The sequence below is a fragment of the Eremomyces bilateralis genome, assembly GCF_010015585.1.
Source record: "Eremomyces bilateralis CBS 781.70 unplaced genomic scaffold P152scaffold_1, whole genome shotgun sequence".
In the NCBI taxonomy this organism is placed as follows: Eukaryota; Fungi; Ascomycota; class Dothideomycetes; order Eremomycetales; family Eremomycetaceae; genus Eremomyces; species Eremomyces bilateralis.
This window is the reverse complement of record NW_022985067.1, coordinates 2251417-2267465: the sequence shown is the minus strand read 5'-3', so window position 1 is coordinate 2267465 and position 16049 is coordinate 2251417. Positions and strand designations below refer to the sequence as shown.

General features: G+C 53.1%; 6 protein-coding genes across 6 annotated transcripts; 3 read left to right on the top strand and 3 right to left on the bottom strand.

The window, feature by feature from the left end:
• Positions 1–905: 905 nt before the first annotated feature.
• On the top strand, positions 906–1703 carry P152DRAFT_445681 (uncharacterized protein; the record flags this gene model as incomplete). The annotated part of the gene is made up of 2 exons (XM_033677869.1): positions 906–968; positions 1110–1703. The coding sequence occupies 2 exons, from the start codon at positions 906–908 to the stop codon at positions 1701–1703; spliced, it is 657 nt and encodes a 218-aa protein (XP_033539262.1).
• A 1117-nt stretch (positions 1704–2820) lies between these two features.
• Positions 2821–4705, top strand: P152DRAFT_454203 (uncharacterized protein). The gene is made up of 3 exons (XM_033678548.1): positions 2821–3262; positions 3317–3494; positions 3547–4705. The coding sequence occupies exons 1-3, from the start codon at positions 3055–3057 to the stop codon at positions 4379–4381; spliced, it is 1221 nt and encodes a 406-aa protein (XP_033539261.1). The 5' UTR covers positions 2821–3054; the 3' UTR covers positions 4382–4705.
• Positions 4560–5618, bottom strand: P152DRAFT_427593 (integral membrane protein-like protein; the record flags this gene model as incomplete). Its single annotated transcript, XM_033677304.1, has 2 exons — positions 5236–5618; positions 4560–5189 (listed from the first exon to the last, which is right to left on the bottom strand). Exons 1-2 carry the CDS (start codon positions 5302–5304, stop codon positions 4560–4562), a joined length of 699 nt encoding a protein of 232 aa, XP_033539260.1. The 5' UTR covers positions 5305–5618.
• A 443-nt stretch (positions 5619–6061) lies between these two features.
• On the bottom strand, positions 6062–10098 carry P152DRAFT_478567 (uncharacterized protein; the record flags this gene model as incomplete). Its single annotated transcript, XM_033681662.1, has 4 exons — positions 9591–10098; positions 9502–9537; positions 6128–9452; positions 6062–6072 (listed from the first exon to the last, which is right to left on the bottom strand). Exons 1-4 carry the CDS (start codon positions 9912–9914, stop codon positions 6062–6064), a joined length of 3696 nt encoding a protein of 1231 aa, XP_033539259.1. The 5' UTR covers positions 9915–10098.
• A 233-nt stretch (positions 10099–10331) lies between these two features.
• Positions 10332–11793, top strand: P152DRAFT_510816 (Metallo-dependent hydrolase; the record flags this gene model as incomplete). The annotated part of the gene is made up of 2 exons (XM_033682684.1): positions 10332–11009; positions 11155–11793. Coding segments are annotated over exons 1-2 (975 nt in total), but the record flags the coding sequence as incomplete, so codon positions are not given.
• Positions 11794–12043: 250 nt separating this feature from the next.
• P152DRAFT_454201 (leucyl-tRNA synthetase) lies at positions 12044–15858 on the bottom strand. Its single transcript, XM_033678547.1, has 4 exons — positions 15659–15858; positions 13735–15600; positions 13468–13684; positions 12044–13418 (listed from the first exon to the last, which is right to left on the bottom strand). Exons 1-4 carry the CDS (start codon positions 15731–15733, stop codon positions 12154–12156), a joined length of 3423 nt encoding a protein of 1140 aa, XP_033539257.1. The 5' UTR covers positions 15734–15858; the 3' UTR covers positions 12044–12153.
• Between the last annotated feature and the right edge of the window lie 191 nt (positions 15859–16049).

Below are 16049 nucleotides of genomic sequence, written 5' to 3'. Positions count from 1 at the left end.
CGTGGCACCCCAACCGAAAGGATTATTTTTCGGCGCTGCACTGCCTTCTGACTCTTTCTTGCTTTCAGCCCTCTGGTCTTTCGAAGATTTTTTTAAATACACTGGACTCGGACGAGATGCCGCATGTACTGGAGACGAATGTAGGTTTCTTTTTGGAAAAGCAAGAAATTGCGAACCGTGCCATCTCACAAGAGGTCGAGACGCAGTTTTCGAACTGATAAGAGCGTCGCGTCCTGTAGCACGAAGGGGAAGAAAACACTTGTTTTGAAGCATGATGATTAGTTCCTTAGACAAGGGATGTCTGACTGGACAAGGGAAATCCAATGCAATGTCCGCTAATACTTGATAAAGAGGAAGAATAAAGATGTTGGGACCAAAAAGCACGAGTTTGATATCTCTCTGTACAGGTATGGATGGCGGTGAAGTTGGACCAATCAGCGGAGGCCTCCCTAGACGTCGGGCCTCTGTCAACCACACGTGGCGTGTGCCCACCGCCCTTGCCCCTCGGCCCTAATAGTCAATCGTGGTCTAACTTCCGACTTCCGAGCCTCCGGTAGTCAGTCAAGGGACGCGTAATATTAATACATACAATTACTGGACGGCTTCGACTCAATAGTTCTTGTCCTGAAGGTGAAAGCATGAAAGAGCCGGGTAGACCGGTTGATTTGAAATTGAGTACGAGAGGGTGATCGCTATCCTATCAACCTATAATTACATGCCTACAGGTATATCTAAATGATGAATGCATCCCATGGACATCCCCTAGCCCATACTCTCTTACCGTCGATGTCTCCTCTAATGGGTCCAGCTCCGTCAAGATCTGCGTAATTCGTTTAAGGTTCACCAGGGTATAACGAGTCTCGCCCTCGAACCCCCGAAAAACGCCGTGTGGCAGACGCTTCGCCATGCATCCCTATCATGGAGATTGGAGAATTGGCATCCTTTGTGCCGTGCCATATCAGAATAGGGTTGAAGGATATATCCTCGAACTTGAACCCCCATCTATTCGCCGATAATAACTGCGTTTCCTGTACCATCGCTTAAGAGATCCGCGCAAACCCATCAAATACGATGCGGAAAAGCTGCTCCCTCTTCTCTTTATCGTCTAGTCTTCCTCTTTCTCGGCTACTGGTGACTCACTGCTCCCTTCCTTCGAGACTTCACTCTTCGCCTCAACCTTACCTTCCCCACGTTCTAGCTCCAACCAGGTGTCAATCCGCTTCTTCACCCGGCCCAGACGGCGCGATAAAGCGACCAACGCCCACCAGCGCATCCGTGAAGACCCTGAAGCCCCTGGGACAGAGCTCGCCACCACCGCCGCGACGCGCCTGTATTTCACCACATCATGTACCCCCGCCTCCCCAGCGGCGCCCTTGCAAGCATGCCGACTGCAGACATCATCTCCTTCGGCAGCTTATACGCACACGCTGAAGCATACGGCCTACCCCCGAGTCTCTTATGATCGCAAACTGCTTCAGCTTCACGTGCTCCGCGGACGCTCGCACATCAGCCGGTCAATCTATGATCCGTCGTCCGGGCTGAAAGGTCGAGAGGCCGAATCCCGGACGGTCGAGCAACAGGACGCGGATGCGGCGTCGGCGGGTGAGCTTGTCGATGACATGCGGTTCGAGGCGGGGGGAGGGGAAGCCGTGGAAGTAGATGACGGGGAAATCATTGAGGTGGCCGAATCCGCCATAGCCTAGGATGCGGCCGTCGGGGAGGGTCAGGGTCTGACTGCTGCACTAGGGATCAAGAAATGTGAGGCGAGACGGTGCGATGATTGATGGTTTGATGCACCTCATCGCAGTTTGAGGGGAACACATCATGTTTGTTTAATGATGGGTCGCGGAGTTTAGTTTACGGAGAACGATGATATTGACTGGCTTTATGAGAGAAAGGTTGTGAAACCACTCCCCGAGAAGCGTCACACAATATCCGTATAGCTATTGATAACATGGGTGACAATTAATGCAACATTATCAAGAGAACAAGAAAGATGGACTTAAAATGCTGGTGTAGTTAGAACTCGGTCCATATTATTGCTCATTAAGAGTGATGCTACCCTACCATACAAGGAACTCATTCCTTAGTACTCCGTAGCTATTGGCTATTCCTAATGAGGACAAAGGTCAAGATGGAAGTTTTCATCCCGAATTCTTGGTTTGTTCATCGGTCGGCTAAGGATGCCTTTGAATAACGAGCGTCGAGCATCGATCAATGCTGACTCGTTGACTGGAAGCACAGGAAGAGGATTGGACGACATGGTGAAACAATCCGATGACCAGGCAGTAAGGATGGAAATGTTCTAACCCTTGTCATGTTTCTATAAATTGTGATTCACATTTCACAGCCCCTTTTCTTCACTTGTGTAACATGTGCCATTCCACGCTAACCGCATTACGACTTGGGCTTTCCTAACTCTAATAGCGTGGAAACCATTCCAGTGTTGTTTATCTGAAGCATTTCGTTTCTGAGTGGTGATAGTCAAGTCTTTTAGTCAATCAAAAGGTGGAATATTACATACCTTATATAAGTAAGAACAGCAGTTTAATCCAGCATCAGATGGCGAGGTTGTTTTATCCATTGGCCATTCATCGGCGGTCGATCATTTCCTTTTCGCTTCAATTTCAATTCCGCCATGTCGTGAATACGAGGTCAAAGAGCAGCCGAGTTTTCCCATGCCTATTGGGTAATTTCTCTCTTCAATCGCACATCCGACAACTCCGGCTTCCATCGCGCCTTGGGCTCTTGGCCAGCAGATACATTACCCTGATGCATTGGCCAACGTAGCCATGGTGCTCCCCCTAGTTTTCTTCAAGACTGATTCTCTTGATAATCTAACTCCTTCCGGATATCTGCTGACATCTTCTGCCTTGAGCACCGCCGAAAACCAACAAGGCTTAGACCACTGCATATTGTGGAATACGCGCTGGAATCTGGATGCATACGATAATCCTGGCTAAAAGGGTGATCCTGCCCACCAATTGTTCGATTTTGATTGTCTTTCGAGCCTTCACCTCGACTTTGCAGTCGTAAACTCTCGTTTTGACCAACATGGCGAGGTTTCTCTATGTCGCGATGCTCTTCGGAGCAGCGGTTGCGATGCCTTGGGATGGCGCTTTTCCAACTCCAGGCCTCGATGCAATGGCTGACTATCAGGGTTTCAGCCCTGCAACTACTCAGGGCGCGATAGACCTTTTGGATATCTTTAATGAAAAGAGAGGCGTGACAGACATCTGTGGTTACGAGGAACACGTTAGAAGTAGGCCGAAGAGCGTCTCTTGAAGCATTGAATGTCCTTGCTAACCTCGTCCAGCGTCTCGAAGGTTCTGTTCATCGCCGTATATCTGTGCCACGAATACAGATTTCTCCGCGTATGCATGCTGCATTTCAACAAGAACTGCCCAATGCAAGTTTAAAACTTCCTGCGTACCTCATGAAAGCATATCAATTTGTGGATCGTCGTGCTCGAATGATGATCGTCTTCGAATTTGGTATGTCCAACCTGATCATATTCCATGTTACCTGGTATGCTGACAATCCCAGCACGGAGGCAACTGAGCCATATTGCGAAACTGCATACTCGTACACAGGCTCCCACACGTTTACCGGCTTCGCATGTCGATCGACTTCGGATGGCCTAACGGCTCATGTCTATCCGACATATTCTTCCCGCTCTGGATCTCCATCTAGCTCGGACAGCAGTGAAACCCTCACGAGCACAGTCAGCGGCAGTGTGACCGTCATAACGAAAGAAGTGGCTCCGTCGGGCACTGGGACCACAGCCGATGGTGCCGAGGACCCCGACATCACAAGCTCCACACTCTCGACAAACAACGGATTCGCTAGCGGAGCCAGTTCCTCTGTACCATCACCCAAGAAAAAGGGTACAGCCATCGGACCCATTGTCGGTGGAGTCGTCGGCGGCATTGCCGTACTGGGCGGCATTATCGGAGCCATCGTCTTCTTCCTCCTTCGCAAAAAGAAGACCGATGCGGCCGCACCCGTGGCCGCGGGTGCGGGTGCCGTGCCCCCGCAAGGCGGATATGCTGCAGCCGGATATGCTCCGCCCGGATACGGTCCACCGCCCGGTACGCAACCCTACGTGGACCCGAATCAACCCCCGTACATGCAGCAGCAATACAACCCGAATATGCAACCGGCTACGCCCTATGGCGCTCCACCTCCGCCGTTCGCGGGTGCTGCCACCAGTTACTACGATCCCAAAGGCATGGCGCACACGGAAACGGACCAGAAGCCGGGGGGAACGTCGCAGCACAGTTCACCAGTTCCTCCTCCAGTAGGTCTGGCGCAGGGGGGAGCCTCGGCAGGAACGCCAACCCACCCGCCGGCTCAGCAACCGATCTATGAGGCGCCGTGAGACGGCCATCTCCTTTGTACTAAACGGTTTCGTGCTTAAGGGGGCCAGGAGTCTTAGTGGATATATAGACTGGTAATACTACCACAAAGTATTCAAATAGTCCCCATACCTATACCCTCATGATCACGATCTAGCGCATCTAATCAATGGTATCATAATAAAATAAAATAAAACTCCCCTAACTCCTTCCGCTCTCCACCCCGCCTACCAAATGCCCCTTCTTCCCCATCTCTTTTTCTCTCCGCGCCACCAGCGCATCAAACCTGTGAAAGCTACACACCCCATCCACAAACGTCCCCCCCACCCACTTCCACCACAACCCGCTCCCCACCGGCACCGCATGCCTCACCATTTTCCCCCTCGCCATCACCATCGCCTCCGTCGCATGAATCGCCAACATCAACCCGAATCCCACCCCCCGATACCGCCTCAACCACCCCGTGAACGCATCCCCCCCATATTTCAACCCATACTCATACGCCCAGCTCCCCGGCGCCATGTGCGCGTCCCGCGACAGCACGAAAAACCCCAGCACGCACATCAGGAACGTCGCAGCGTAGACCCCCAGCGGCGGGACCCACTGCTTGACGGTGACGGCGGAGTGGCCGAGGTGGTCGGTGGCGGTGCGGTTCATGGCGACGAGACGGGGGCGCGCCTCGGAGAGGGAGCCGAGCGGAGGGGTGAGCGGGATCGGGTAGGTGTGCGTGCCGCATTGGATGGTGAGGTGGGTGGTGGTGATGTCGGTGAGGGTGGCGTTGCGGGCGTGGAAGGGCGAGCAGTGGGCGTAGTGTTGGACGTAGCGGATGATCTGGAGAGGATTAATTGGGGTGGGGGGAGAGTTGGGGTATATATACGCTGTCGTAGTGGTCTTTGTTCATGTGGGTGATGATACGCTTTCTTATCTCTGCGTCGGATTTGGCCATGGTTGTGGAGGGAACCAGGGGACCCTGATGAGGTTTGATTAGGTGGTTGCCGAAAGCGCTATGGGCATGTTATTAAGAAATCATGCAGGCACAATCACACCCATGACTCAAGATAAATCGAGGCAGAGTACGGTAGGTATTTATAATGTAGATTGGTTCATGTTGCGGAAGGTGACGGCCAGGATTCGGCCCTGTCCGAGACCGAGACTGTGCGCGACTACATCACGATAACCGGATAACGGATAATAACACTAACTTCAGACGGAATTTTAGCATTTCGGCCCTTATGGTCTATGGAGCACAGGTGATCCCTGTCCCAACTCAGACACCAGTTATACGCGGGGTGACGGAGATAGGCCTTAATTACTGGTTATCCGAATAAGGTCGAGGGAGGTATTCCGTAGTGTACTCCGTACCGCTACTTGGATTTACGTCGGTCTTTCAAGTTCTATCCGAACCTCAGGGGCCGGCCCGTCTTCCGTTGTTCGCCTACATCGCGAGGACTTCCATTCAACTACTATTCGGATCTCAAGCAGTCAGTTCATGATTACCTTTTGAAGTTATCTCTCATTTCCACGTTGTCGTTTGAACAAGTTAATTCGTCCTATTGTTCCCATGTTTTTATGCCTGTCCATTGCTTGCTATCATTTCGCATATGCTGCGACAGCTGACGTTCCTGGGAGTCATATAACTTTCCGCTCAATTTTCCTATACTCGTACAAAGCTACCCGAAACCCACCAACCTGCCCGTTGGCTATTATCCCGTTTCTGTGAACTCTAGTCAGCATCACTTCAATCACAGTCAGAAGTCTCCAAAACTTACCCGTCTCCACCCCCGGCTGCCGCCCCTCCAACCCCCCCGTAACCATCCCCTTCAACTTCCGCACACCCAGTGCCCCCTGGTCCTTCGCGAACTTCGCATTCCGCGCCGGCTTCCACTGCATCAGCCCCCGCTGCTTCCGCTGCTCCGTCCGCCGATTCTGCTTGTTGACGTCCTTGGTCGACGTCGACCCGCTGCTCGTCGACGTGTCCTCCGTTCCGCCGGACGTGGTGGACCTGCTGCGGTCCGTGGTGCCGTCCATGAACGACTTGGTCGCGTCGCCATTTGCGTCTTCTTTAGCGAAGTGCGCGTTGTCGGCGTCCTGGATCCCGAGATCTTCGTTGGAGTCGTGCTCTTCATCGTCATCGTCATAGTCCTCAGCTTCTCCGCGCTCCTCTTGCGTGAGCGGTGCTTCTGCGCCCGGCTGGCGCTTCATCTTCCCTTTTGCATCCATGAACATCGCTGGGTCCTCACCAAACGCGCCACTCCAATCCGTCCCGTCCTTGGTAATCCACTTCTTCTTTTCCTCTTCCGACGCGGCCTTCAACACATCTCGCCCTTCCGTCAAGCTACGCTCATGCAGCACCTGCACCGTATCCGGAACTTCTTTCTCGACTTGCCGCGTGCGTACGCCTTCTGCGAGGCAGGCTTCCCAGGTCTCGTACGTCTCGCGGGTGTCGTTGTCTGAGATGAACGCCTGGTGAGACTCGTCCATTCCGGCCTTGAATCGAGCGCGGAACTGGAGACGGCCGACTTCCTTGAGGTCTTCAAGGCCTTTCTCGTTCGCGCAATTGTCCTCCGTAATGTAGTTCTGCGTCAGGCGGGCCGGGGCGGCGGTTTGCCAGATAGGGACGTTGATAGGCGAGTCTTCGTTGTCGACGAGATGGTGCAGCCAGACGGCCGCATAGGCGTCGGCTTTCCTCTTGCCGGAAATATGGAGCTCGAACACCACGGGTGAACGGTATCGGTGCTTGACAGGAAGTTGGACGGCTTTCTGACCGTCGACCTCGTTGACGTCCCAATAGTATCCGTCGCCTTCTTGCAATTTCTCGCATTTAGACCTGCCAATCTGGCCGATGCTACCTCCAGTACGGAGCTTAAGTTTAGCAGCATGTTGATAGCCGATCGCGAGGACCTGGGGGGAGGTAAACTCGAATGTTCCAACGTCCCAGCCTAGCATGTTTGGCGGCAGTCTCGTTTCAACGCTGCGGAACACCAGGGAGATTCGGATGCGTCCGAAACCAACGCCGCCATCGAGAGGATACCAGCGAGTGACCTGTGAGCTGGTCTCTAGGACGTCGGACAGCTTCAGCGGCACAACGCCCAGAATGGGGTCGTGTTCACGGTTTCGCTGATCACGGACGGTTACGGTGACAAGGGCAGACCGCCAATCTCGGACGAACCGTTCCGTTCCTGCGTTGAAGATGGGCTGACTGGACACGGCTTTTGCGCGGGTGCGGTAGATCAACTCATCGTTTAGGAGGATAGTGCAGTATGAAGTTGGCAAGCTCTTGCCTTCTTGTTCCGTGGTCTCTCCATACGGTTTCGCAGGCTCGTATTCTCGGTTCTTTCGGCTGCCTGAAGTGCCCTTAATGTTCTCGAGCTGCAGGTTGACGATCTGGTGGGCAACCACGCTGACGATACCGCTAGGCCAGAGTGGGTCAGGAGGTGTGGTCTTCACCGCATCGTCCGTCGCGGTGTTGGTTGTACCCTTGTCATCCTGGAATTCCGGGTTGTCCTGGAGCTCCTTTGGTAGGGATCGATTCTTGCCATCGCTACGAAGAGCAGACCGGAATTGTGGTTTACCAAAATATCCGATCTCCCAGTGTAGCTCCCCGGGCATGGTGCTGTCGGAATCCATACCGGCCAGCTTAGACACCTGAGGGTACATCTTACCCGGATGTTGGATCATCTTTTGCATCGAGAGCTCAACTTTGCCGACAATATCGTCAGCCGAGTGACGATCGCTATCCCAAAGTTCAACGCTCAAGTTTTCAGCTGCCTTGATGAGTTCGGGGGTGACCAGCAAAGCCGCCGTTTCCTCCCAGATGGGGTTTAAGTCATCGGTAATGACTCTGGAGCACCACATTGGCTTTCCATACTTCGAGAAGGTAAGCGTGATGTATGGGTCACTTCCACCATGTTTGCTACCGCGCTTGTCTTGCTTGCTGAGACCGATGGCACGATGGATACGGATCCAGAGAATTCCAAGAGCCTGGACGTCCTTTTGAATATCGTCGCCTTGCAAGATGGCCCGCATATCGATAGTGAGCGATTTCGGAGCGACATACATGCTCGAGGCTGCTTTGATGGCGTAATTGACAAAGTTCGAGATCAGTGGCAGGTTTAAGATGTTGACGCCTTTCTCCACCATCGGGATGCAACCAGCCTGGACTTGTGGAACACCCATCAGGGTAAAGGTCACTGTCTTCAGGAATGGTGGTTCGGGGGTCATGTTCAACCGCAATCGAACAGTGCCGACCAACCTTTGAAGCTCGACAAAGATGGGCAGTGGCACTCCAAAGAGACCTTTGATTCCGAGGTAGAAGACGAGCTGCATATGCATGTTGCGTGCCTTGTCCGATGCTCGCTTTCCACTAGGTGATGCATGGTATCCGAAGGAGGCTTCCAGGTTGTAATAATCCCCACCCTCTTCATCAGCGGCAGCCTCTTGTGGATCCTTGGACTTCTTGTTCTCTTCGTGAATCGAGTCTTTCATCTCTTTCATATGACCATCTGGAAGAGCCCTGAGACTTAGAATGCGGAGGGGGTTGCTTCCCTGATTGATCTCGGCAACTCGGACATTCTCAATGACACCTGGGACAGACACCTGCATGACGTCTTCAAGGGTATCTGCGACGGCAGTGAACATGTCGGGATCCATCATGCCCCAAACAATCCCGAGAAGTGTGTTCAGCCACTCGGTAGACTCGGGAAGCAAGTTCAACGTTGCTACTTCTCCTCGCTGTTTCTCGCTTTCCCACTCTACTTCTCTTCCACTGCGGATCACCTCCTTTGCCCAGAGGAACACGCCAGTACCAAGGCACAAGCCTAGAGGAATCAATCCGAGCAACCGTCCGCCGAACAACTTGCCAACAACGACAGTTGCAAGGACAATGCCGATCGCCAATGCGTTGGCGCGTGTTTCGAGGACCTTGAAGGTAGGCTCATAACTGACTGACGGGGTGGGATGGAACAGAACGTTTGTCTTTTCGCCGTGGATGGGTACATCGGATGTCGTGCCCTCCGCAACTGGATCGGGAGGTGCAGTGACGTCTTGGTTTTCCTTGTATTCTTCCAATGGTTGCGAAGAGTCCGTTTTGATATGCTATGTCATTATTAGCTCAGTTTCCAGGCGGACAATTGTGCCCACGTACTGTCTCTTTACCGAGATTTGCATTCGGGACCGAGAGCTATAGAACGGTTAGTGGATGCATGGATACCACAACATTTGGAGCCTACTTACGATTGGATCCTCGACTAGCTTATAGGTATCTTTCCCAACATCTTCAATGACCACCTCCCGGCCAGTTGTAGGATCCGTGACTCTTTTTTGCGCAGCCTTCGTAGTTGGGGCCTCAACCTCATGGGCTTTTACATCTTGATTGGTTTCGTTCTGGCTCATCAGCTTCTCGCGTTTCTGGGCCAGCTCAGCATCAATCCGCTTGTCTCTCTCCGTCTTTTCACTGTCGAGACTCCGAAGGAATTGATTGATAGTTGGTACAGGATTTCTCCCGGAATAATGCCCTCCGGGGAGGTGTTGCTCCTGCTCTGGAGGTCCACCTGCCATGTTCACTGTATTCGACCCTTACGGAACAAGCTTGAGACGGAGGATATCACCAGCTTGGAGCTTGGTTGATGGAGGGAAAGGGAAGGGAGATGTGAAATGAGGATAGATTGAGGGATATAGGAAGGAATTGACCTGCATTAACAGGTTTCCAGCTGTGGAACACTCGCATATAAATGATGCAGTGGTTTGGTGAAGAGGGAGCAATGGACGGCATCACTGGAGTCGGTCAAACACTTGGAGCTCCAACACCAGCGATCTTTGTATGACGTCAATCATGTAGCTGCCCCAGAGCGCCAATTGTGGTTCTTGGCGCCTTCCCCACGAATCTCGATCTCGCGTTGCTAGTGCCTTTAACTGCCCAATCGTCGCCTTATCGCCGCATTTCTTTCCGGCTTCATTTATATCACTGCAGCTATATGGATGCATCATACAAATTCCAGCTATTTGAATGTCGCCACTCCATGCCTTGCTAATTTGTCGTTGAGACCTTTGGAGTTGAGACTTGGACAGGATAGGTATCAAGCTTCCTGATGATGTGCACAGGGATATGCCACCCTCATCCCTGCCATGATGATGATGTCTCTAGTGGGGGAATCACATCCATCAAGTTACACTGGTGAGATCAGACATGACCTACTGTGATTCTACCGCTACAGCCGAATCGAATCCCAAGTACCCATCTGGTATAGAGACAAACTCTGTCCTTATTTTCCGGTTATTGCTACAGATCCTGGCATATTCCCGCTCCCCCTTATCACCATGGCTGACGGCTGGTTCACCACGTTCACGAACTGCCGCCTCTGCATCAACGGGAAGTTGGTCGAAGATCAGTTTGTGGTATCGGAAGATACGGGGAAGATCCTACACCGAACCGGTTATATTGGCGGCGAGATCGTGGATCTGGAGGAAGGGATCATCGCACCCGGTTTCCTAGAACTGCAGACGAATGGCGTCAATGGATTTCACTTCACTCATTTTGAGGATGCTGAGCAATACCAGCAACGGCTGGACGATACGGCAAAGTACTATGTGACTGAAGGTGTGACCGGATTTTGGGCCACCATTCCTACAGTATCTTCAGATGATTTCCAGAAGGTAAAGAGGATTCTCGTTTCATCCTGTACTTGTTCGTCGTGCATTCTAGTTTCTTTCTATTATGTTATGCCATATTTTGAACTGCAGGTTTGATCAGGAGTCTATTAAGGTTTGAGCCGCTGTTGCTTAACATGTCTCTTTTCAGATCCTTCCTTCATTACGACCACGATCCATCCCTGATGGAGCAACCCTTCTCGGGGCTCACTGCGAAGGCCCTTATCTCCACCCTTCAAAGAAAGGAGCACACAACGAATTCTTGTTCCAGCAACCCACCACAGAACCCCAAACCATCTACGGGGAGGCCAATCTAAAAAATATCAAACTCTGTACCCTTGCCCCCGAACTCCCCTCCTCCACCCCCCTCATCCGCACCCTCACTGCCAACAACACCCGCGTCTCCCTCGGCCACTCCACCGCCACCTTCTCCGATGGCCTCTCCGCCCTCTCCGCCGGTGCCACCGCACTAACCCACGTCTTCAACGCGATGTCCCCTCTCCACCACCGCAACCCCGGCCTCCCCGGCCTCATCACCGCACCAGCGATCAACAACCCCTACTACTCCCTCATCACCGACGGCCACCACCTGGACCCCTCGATCGCGACGCTTCTCTACCGCGCCAACCCCGCCAAATGCATCCTCATCACCGACAGCGTCGAGCTCGCGGGGCTGCCCGACGGCGTCTATCCCGGGCACGCGCAGATCCCGCAGCCGCAGGAGAAGCGGGGGGCATTGGTGACGGTCGCGGGGACGGAGATCATGGTGGGCGGGTGTTTGAGTCTGCAGGAGGGGGTGAGGAATTTGGTGCGGTGGAGCGGGTGTGGAGTGGCGGAGGCGGTGCGGTGCGTGACGGAGAATGTGGCGGAGATGATGGGGTTGGAGGATCGGGGGAGGTTGGAGAGGGGGAGGAGGGCTGATTTTGTGGTGTTGACGGAGGAGGGCGAGGTGGTGCAGACGTGGGCAGCGGGAAGGAAGTTGTGGGAGAAGGGGGGTTAGGAGACTGGTTCGTAGTAGAGAGGGGTTCACCGGGTAGATAGGGGTTGAAAGCATGGAAATGCATTCTATCATACATTGGCCAGACAGATAAGATCGATCAGCTGTATGAATCTACTTTTCTACGGACCAAGCAAGTTCTCGCATCCATATCTAAACATTCTCAAAGAAAAACGCCGGATTCCCCGGCACCGCCGACTCCGCATTCGGCGGTACCTCCCTTTTCTCCCCTTCACTCCCATCCTCGTTCACCACCGTCCCCAACTTCTCCCCCTCCTTCACCCCAATAATCACCACCTGCACGCACTTCTGCACCGTCTTCTTCAACCCGGGCGCCATCTCTCGCAACACCGCCATCTCATCGAACCCAAGCTCGCGGTCGAACACCGCGGCCGCGGTCTCCCCCGAATCAAGCCGGCGCTTCAGCCCCTGCACAAACGGCATCGCCTTCTTCATCTCGGGCTTCGCGATGTTCGGGGTCAGCTTCTTCATGTCGATGCTGAGGCCCTCGAGCGCCTGCCGCGCCAGCTCCATGTACTTCTCTTGCCAGGCGGGGAACGCGCCCGCGACAAAGATCGAGAGCCGCTTATCTTTGGACGGGTTGTACTGCACGTTCTTGCCCTTCGCGACGCGCTTCATGTGCGTGCCTTCAGCGGAGAGGATGTTCGACGACGTGGTTTTGATGTACGTCGATATGGTGCTGAGGGACGGGTCAATCTTGGTGGCGGGGGGGTACAGCGCGCTCTGGACGGTCTCGGGCTTCTTGAGCACCTCGCGCCAGAGGTACTCGCTGAAATGCGGCGCGATGGGGGTGAGGAGGAGGGCTTGGAGCTCCACGTAGCGGCGGATGAGATCGTGGTGCATGCCGATGCCGGCGGTCTTGCAGGACTCGCGGTAGCTGTCTCGTGCGCCGGTGAAGTCGTAGAAGCCGGTCTTGAGCGCGATTTTGTAGTTCGTCGCGTCGTACTGCTGGCGGGTCTGGTTGACGAGGTCGTTCATCTCGTTCTCGAAAAGCTTGTCGAAGAAGGCGAGCTCGCCGGTTCGTTGCACGACGTCCGTCTGCTTGGACTTTCCGGCGTCTCGAACCGCGACGAACTCGGTAGCATCCTTCACAAGTTTGGCTTCCTGGATCATCTCTTCGATCCATTTCTTCAGTTCGTATAGACGGAGGATGTTCGCGTTCGCGACCGACTCGTCGAAGTTTGCGTCCTCAATGCCATCGCCGGCGTCCGCAAGGGCAATTCGCGTAGCATCGGCGCCAAACTTTTTGACTGCGTCGTCCAAGGTGAGGAAGTTGCCTGTGCTCTTGCTCATCTTCTCGCCATTGAGCAGAAGATGCCCGTTGGTACGGATGGAACGCGGCCAGTGTTCCTTCGAGAAGATAGCAACGTGAACGTAGAGGAAGAAAGTAAGATGGTCTAGAGTATTGTCAGACTGCACTCGGAAATATTCCCGAAGGTAACTTACTTTGGATGAGATCTTTGCCAGACACTCTGACATCGACCGGGTACCAATACTCGAACTCTCGGCGCATTGCCTTCAGCGTGTCCATTGGAATGTCGGTCTTGACGTCGCCATTTCTCCAGAAAACGTAGTCCCAAACCTCGTCGGTCATTTGCTCCGGCTTGATCTTACCAGAACCCTGGGTATCGCCGTAGATATCTGAATGAAGGAAATGCGCGACCTGAACTGTTACCATCTGGCAGACGTTACTAGTAGGGGTTTGGAGCTTACTGTGTAATAGGATTGGTAGATCGTACTATCGCTGAGACTCTCCACGAGGAAGTTGTGATCCCATGGAAGCTTTGTTCCTAGACCATAAGACCTAGCACACGCCCACTGTGACAACCATCCTAGAGTCTGCTCGAACTGATGTTTGCACTCGGGGTAGTAGGTATTGAGCCCGTGTTGCACCCACTCAAGGACTTTGTTACACCACGGACCATCTCCGCCATTCTCGGCTTTGCCGTAGTTCATATACCACTGGTCCAACAACGCCGCTGTGCAGACATCGCCAGACCGGCTCATGACCACTCCGTCCGGCTCAGCGTAGTTGAAAGCATCTCCGGAATCGATCAGCTGCTGCTTGACGAGCAACTTTGCTTCGGAGACCGGCTTCCCAGAAAATTCGCCGTAGATCAACTTTCCCTGGTAGAACCCTTCTTTGTACGCAATCTCCTTCGCTTCGGCCAGCTGTTTGACATCTTTGGGTGAGTTGATCTTCATCTTTTCTACAAGAGCCGGCGCGGCCAAGTTACCCAACGATGGTGTCTCAATGATTGGGACAATCTCCAGTTCGGCCCACTCCTTCTTGATACCATAGAATTCCGCTTTCTTCGCAAGCTCTCGGATTGTTGCGAAATCATCCGGGCTGTCCGATGGCACGCAGGTAACAACAGCAGTCCCCTTGGTGTCTTTTACGCTGTCCATGGGAAGAATCCTGACTCCATCTTTGTGAACAGAGAGAGGTGCATTGACGAGAGTTCCGACGACATCAGAGCCTTGCAGGGACGCGACTTTGGGGAACACGCCCCACTCGGGGAAGACGCTTTGGAAAGCCATATTTCTCGCCGCCTTGTCGGAGCAGAAGAGGTATTCGGTCTCGGAGACTTTGAAGATGCCGTAGTCGAGCTTTGGCCCGACGAAACAACATGTTTGTCCGTACATCGTTTCCGGTCGCAGAGTAGCCGGGAGGAAGTAGACATTCGCGTTCTCAGGAACCTTTCCTGCAACGATGTCTTTGCCTTTCTCTGACCATTCCAAGACCTTCATCTTCACGGCGGTGTACTCCTGAACCGTAACACCTTCTCCTGAGCTTCGGTCGTGATCCAAGCACGGTTGGCCGTCCTTCGGAGAATAGACCGTGTATCGCTTTCCGAACTTGATCTTCCCTGCCTCTTTCAGGATATTCATCTGCCATCGCACGAAAGTATCGTAGTAAGGGTTTCGGTCGGTAGTAACAAAGCTTCGTCTCCAGTCGATCCGCGCGCCGAAATTGATGAGGTGCTCCTTGCAGTAGCCGGGGAAGTGGTTCAGCCAATGCTGCGGGTCGGCGAATCTGTGGATCTCCTCCAGTGGAATGCCCAACGCAATCATGATCTGGAACTGATACTTCATATTTAAGGTTTTCGCAGCTGCCTTGCTCTTCTTGGTGACGAATTTGGTGATGTCCGCCCTTGTGTCCGCCTCGGTAGGAGCAGGTGGCGCTATTTCCTCCTCCGCATCCGCGTCGTACCCTGAGAAGTCCTTACCAAACAGCTCGATCTCGCGCTCTAGCTTGTCTGCGCACGCCTTGATCGGCATACCGGTGCAGTGGTATCCAAGGGGGAAGAGTGTTCGCTTTCCTAGCATTCTCGCCCATCCTGCTGCAAACTCAACCTTGCTCACCGTGAACGAGTGACCCGCATGTAGAACACCATTCATATATGGGTATGCGAAACATCCGAAGAACTTCGGGTTCTTCTCGTGCATCTGCTGGTTTGACAATGACTGGAATGGGATCTCCTCCAGTGTTGGGGCATTCGGCTCGAAGACTTTGGTGTCCTGCCATACTTTCTGGTATTTCTTCTCGATGGCTATGAGGTTGTCTCGTTTCTCGGTCTGCATTATTAATTATCAGTACAGCCCTGCCATCGTGACTCGAGCATCGATCACATACGTTTTCGAGTTTGAGAGTGTTCTTCGAGCTGTTGCTCGGGTCGAGAGCGTCGACGGCAACTTTTACGGTTGCCATCCTGATTTGAGTAGTTGGGAGGAAACGGGTAAACCGACGAGCGGCGTTCAACGAGTGCGTCAGTGACTCACGAAGGCCATTCATACAGAAGTTACAGAGTTTCGAAATTTCGATTTCATTTCGACGTTGATGATTGATTGATGGTGGTCCGAGCGTCGAGCTCAAATCAGTGGAATAATTATCTGAGTCTGAGTGGTGTGAATTCTGATCATCGCATGTTTCGTTCTATGGACCTTTCCAAACTTCACCACAGTTCACATTTTGATATCGACCATTGACCATCAAAGGGCATTTGCTATATACCGGTACTTTGGAC

Bases quoted from the DNA above. Each gene is read 5' to 3' on its own strand.
- P152DRAFT_454201 (XM_033678547.1), bottom strand. From the start codon at position 15,733: ATGGCAACCGTAAAAGTTGCCGTCGACGCTCTCGACCCGAGCAACAGC. The intron at 15,601-15,658 runs GTATGTGATCGA...TTAATAATGCAG, and splicing joins ACACTCTCAAACTCGAAAAC to ACCGAGAAACGAGACAACCT. The intron at 13,685-13,734 runs GTAAGCTCCAAA...GTAACAGTTCAG, and splicing joins TCTACCAATCCTATTACACA to GTCGCGCATTTCCTTCATTC.
- P152DRAFT_454203 (XM_033678548.1), top strand. From the start codon at position 3,055: ATGGCGAGGTTTCTCTATGTCGCGATGCTCTTCGGAGCAGCGGTTGCG. The intron at 3,263-3,316 runs GTAGGCCGAAGA...AACCTCGTCCAG, and splicing joins TTACGAGGAACACGTTAGAA to CGTCTCGAAGGTTCTGTTCA. The intron at 3,495-3,546 runs GTATGTCCAACC...TGACAATCCCAG, and splicing joins GATGATCGTCTTCGAATTTG to CACGGAGGCAACTGAGCCAT.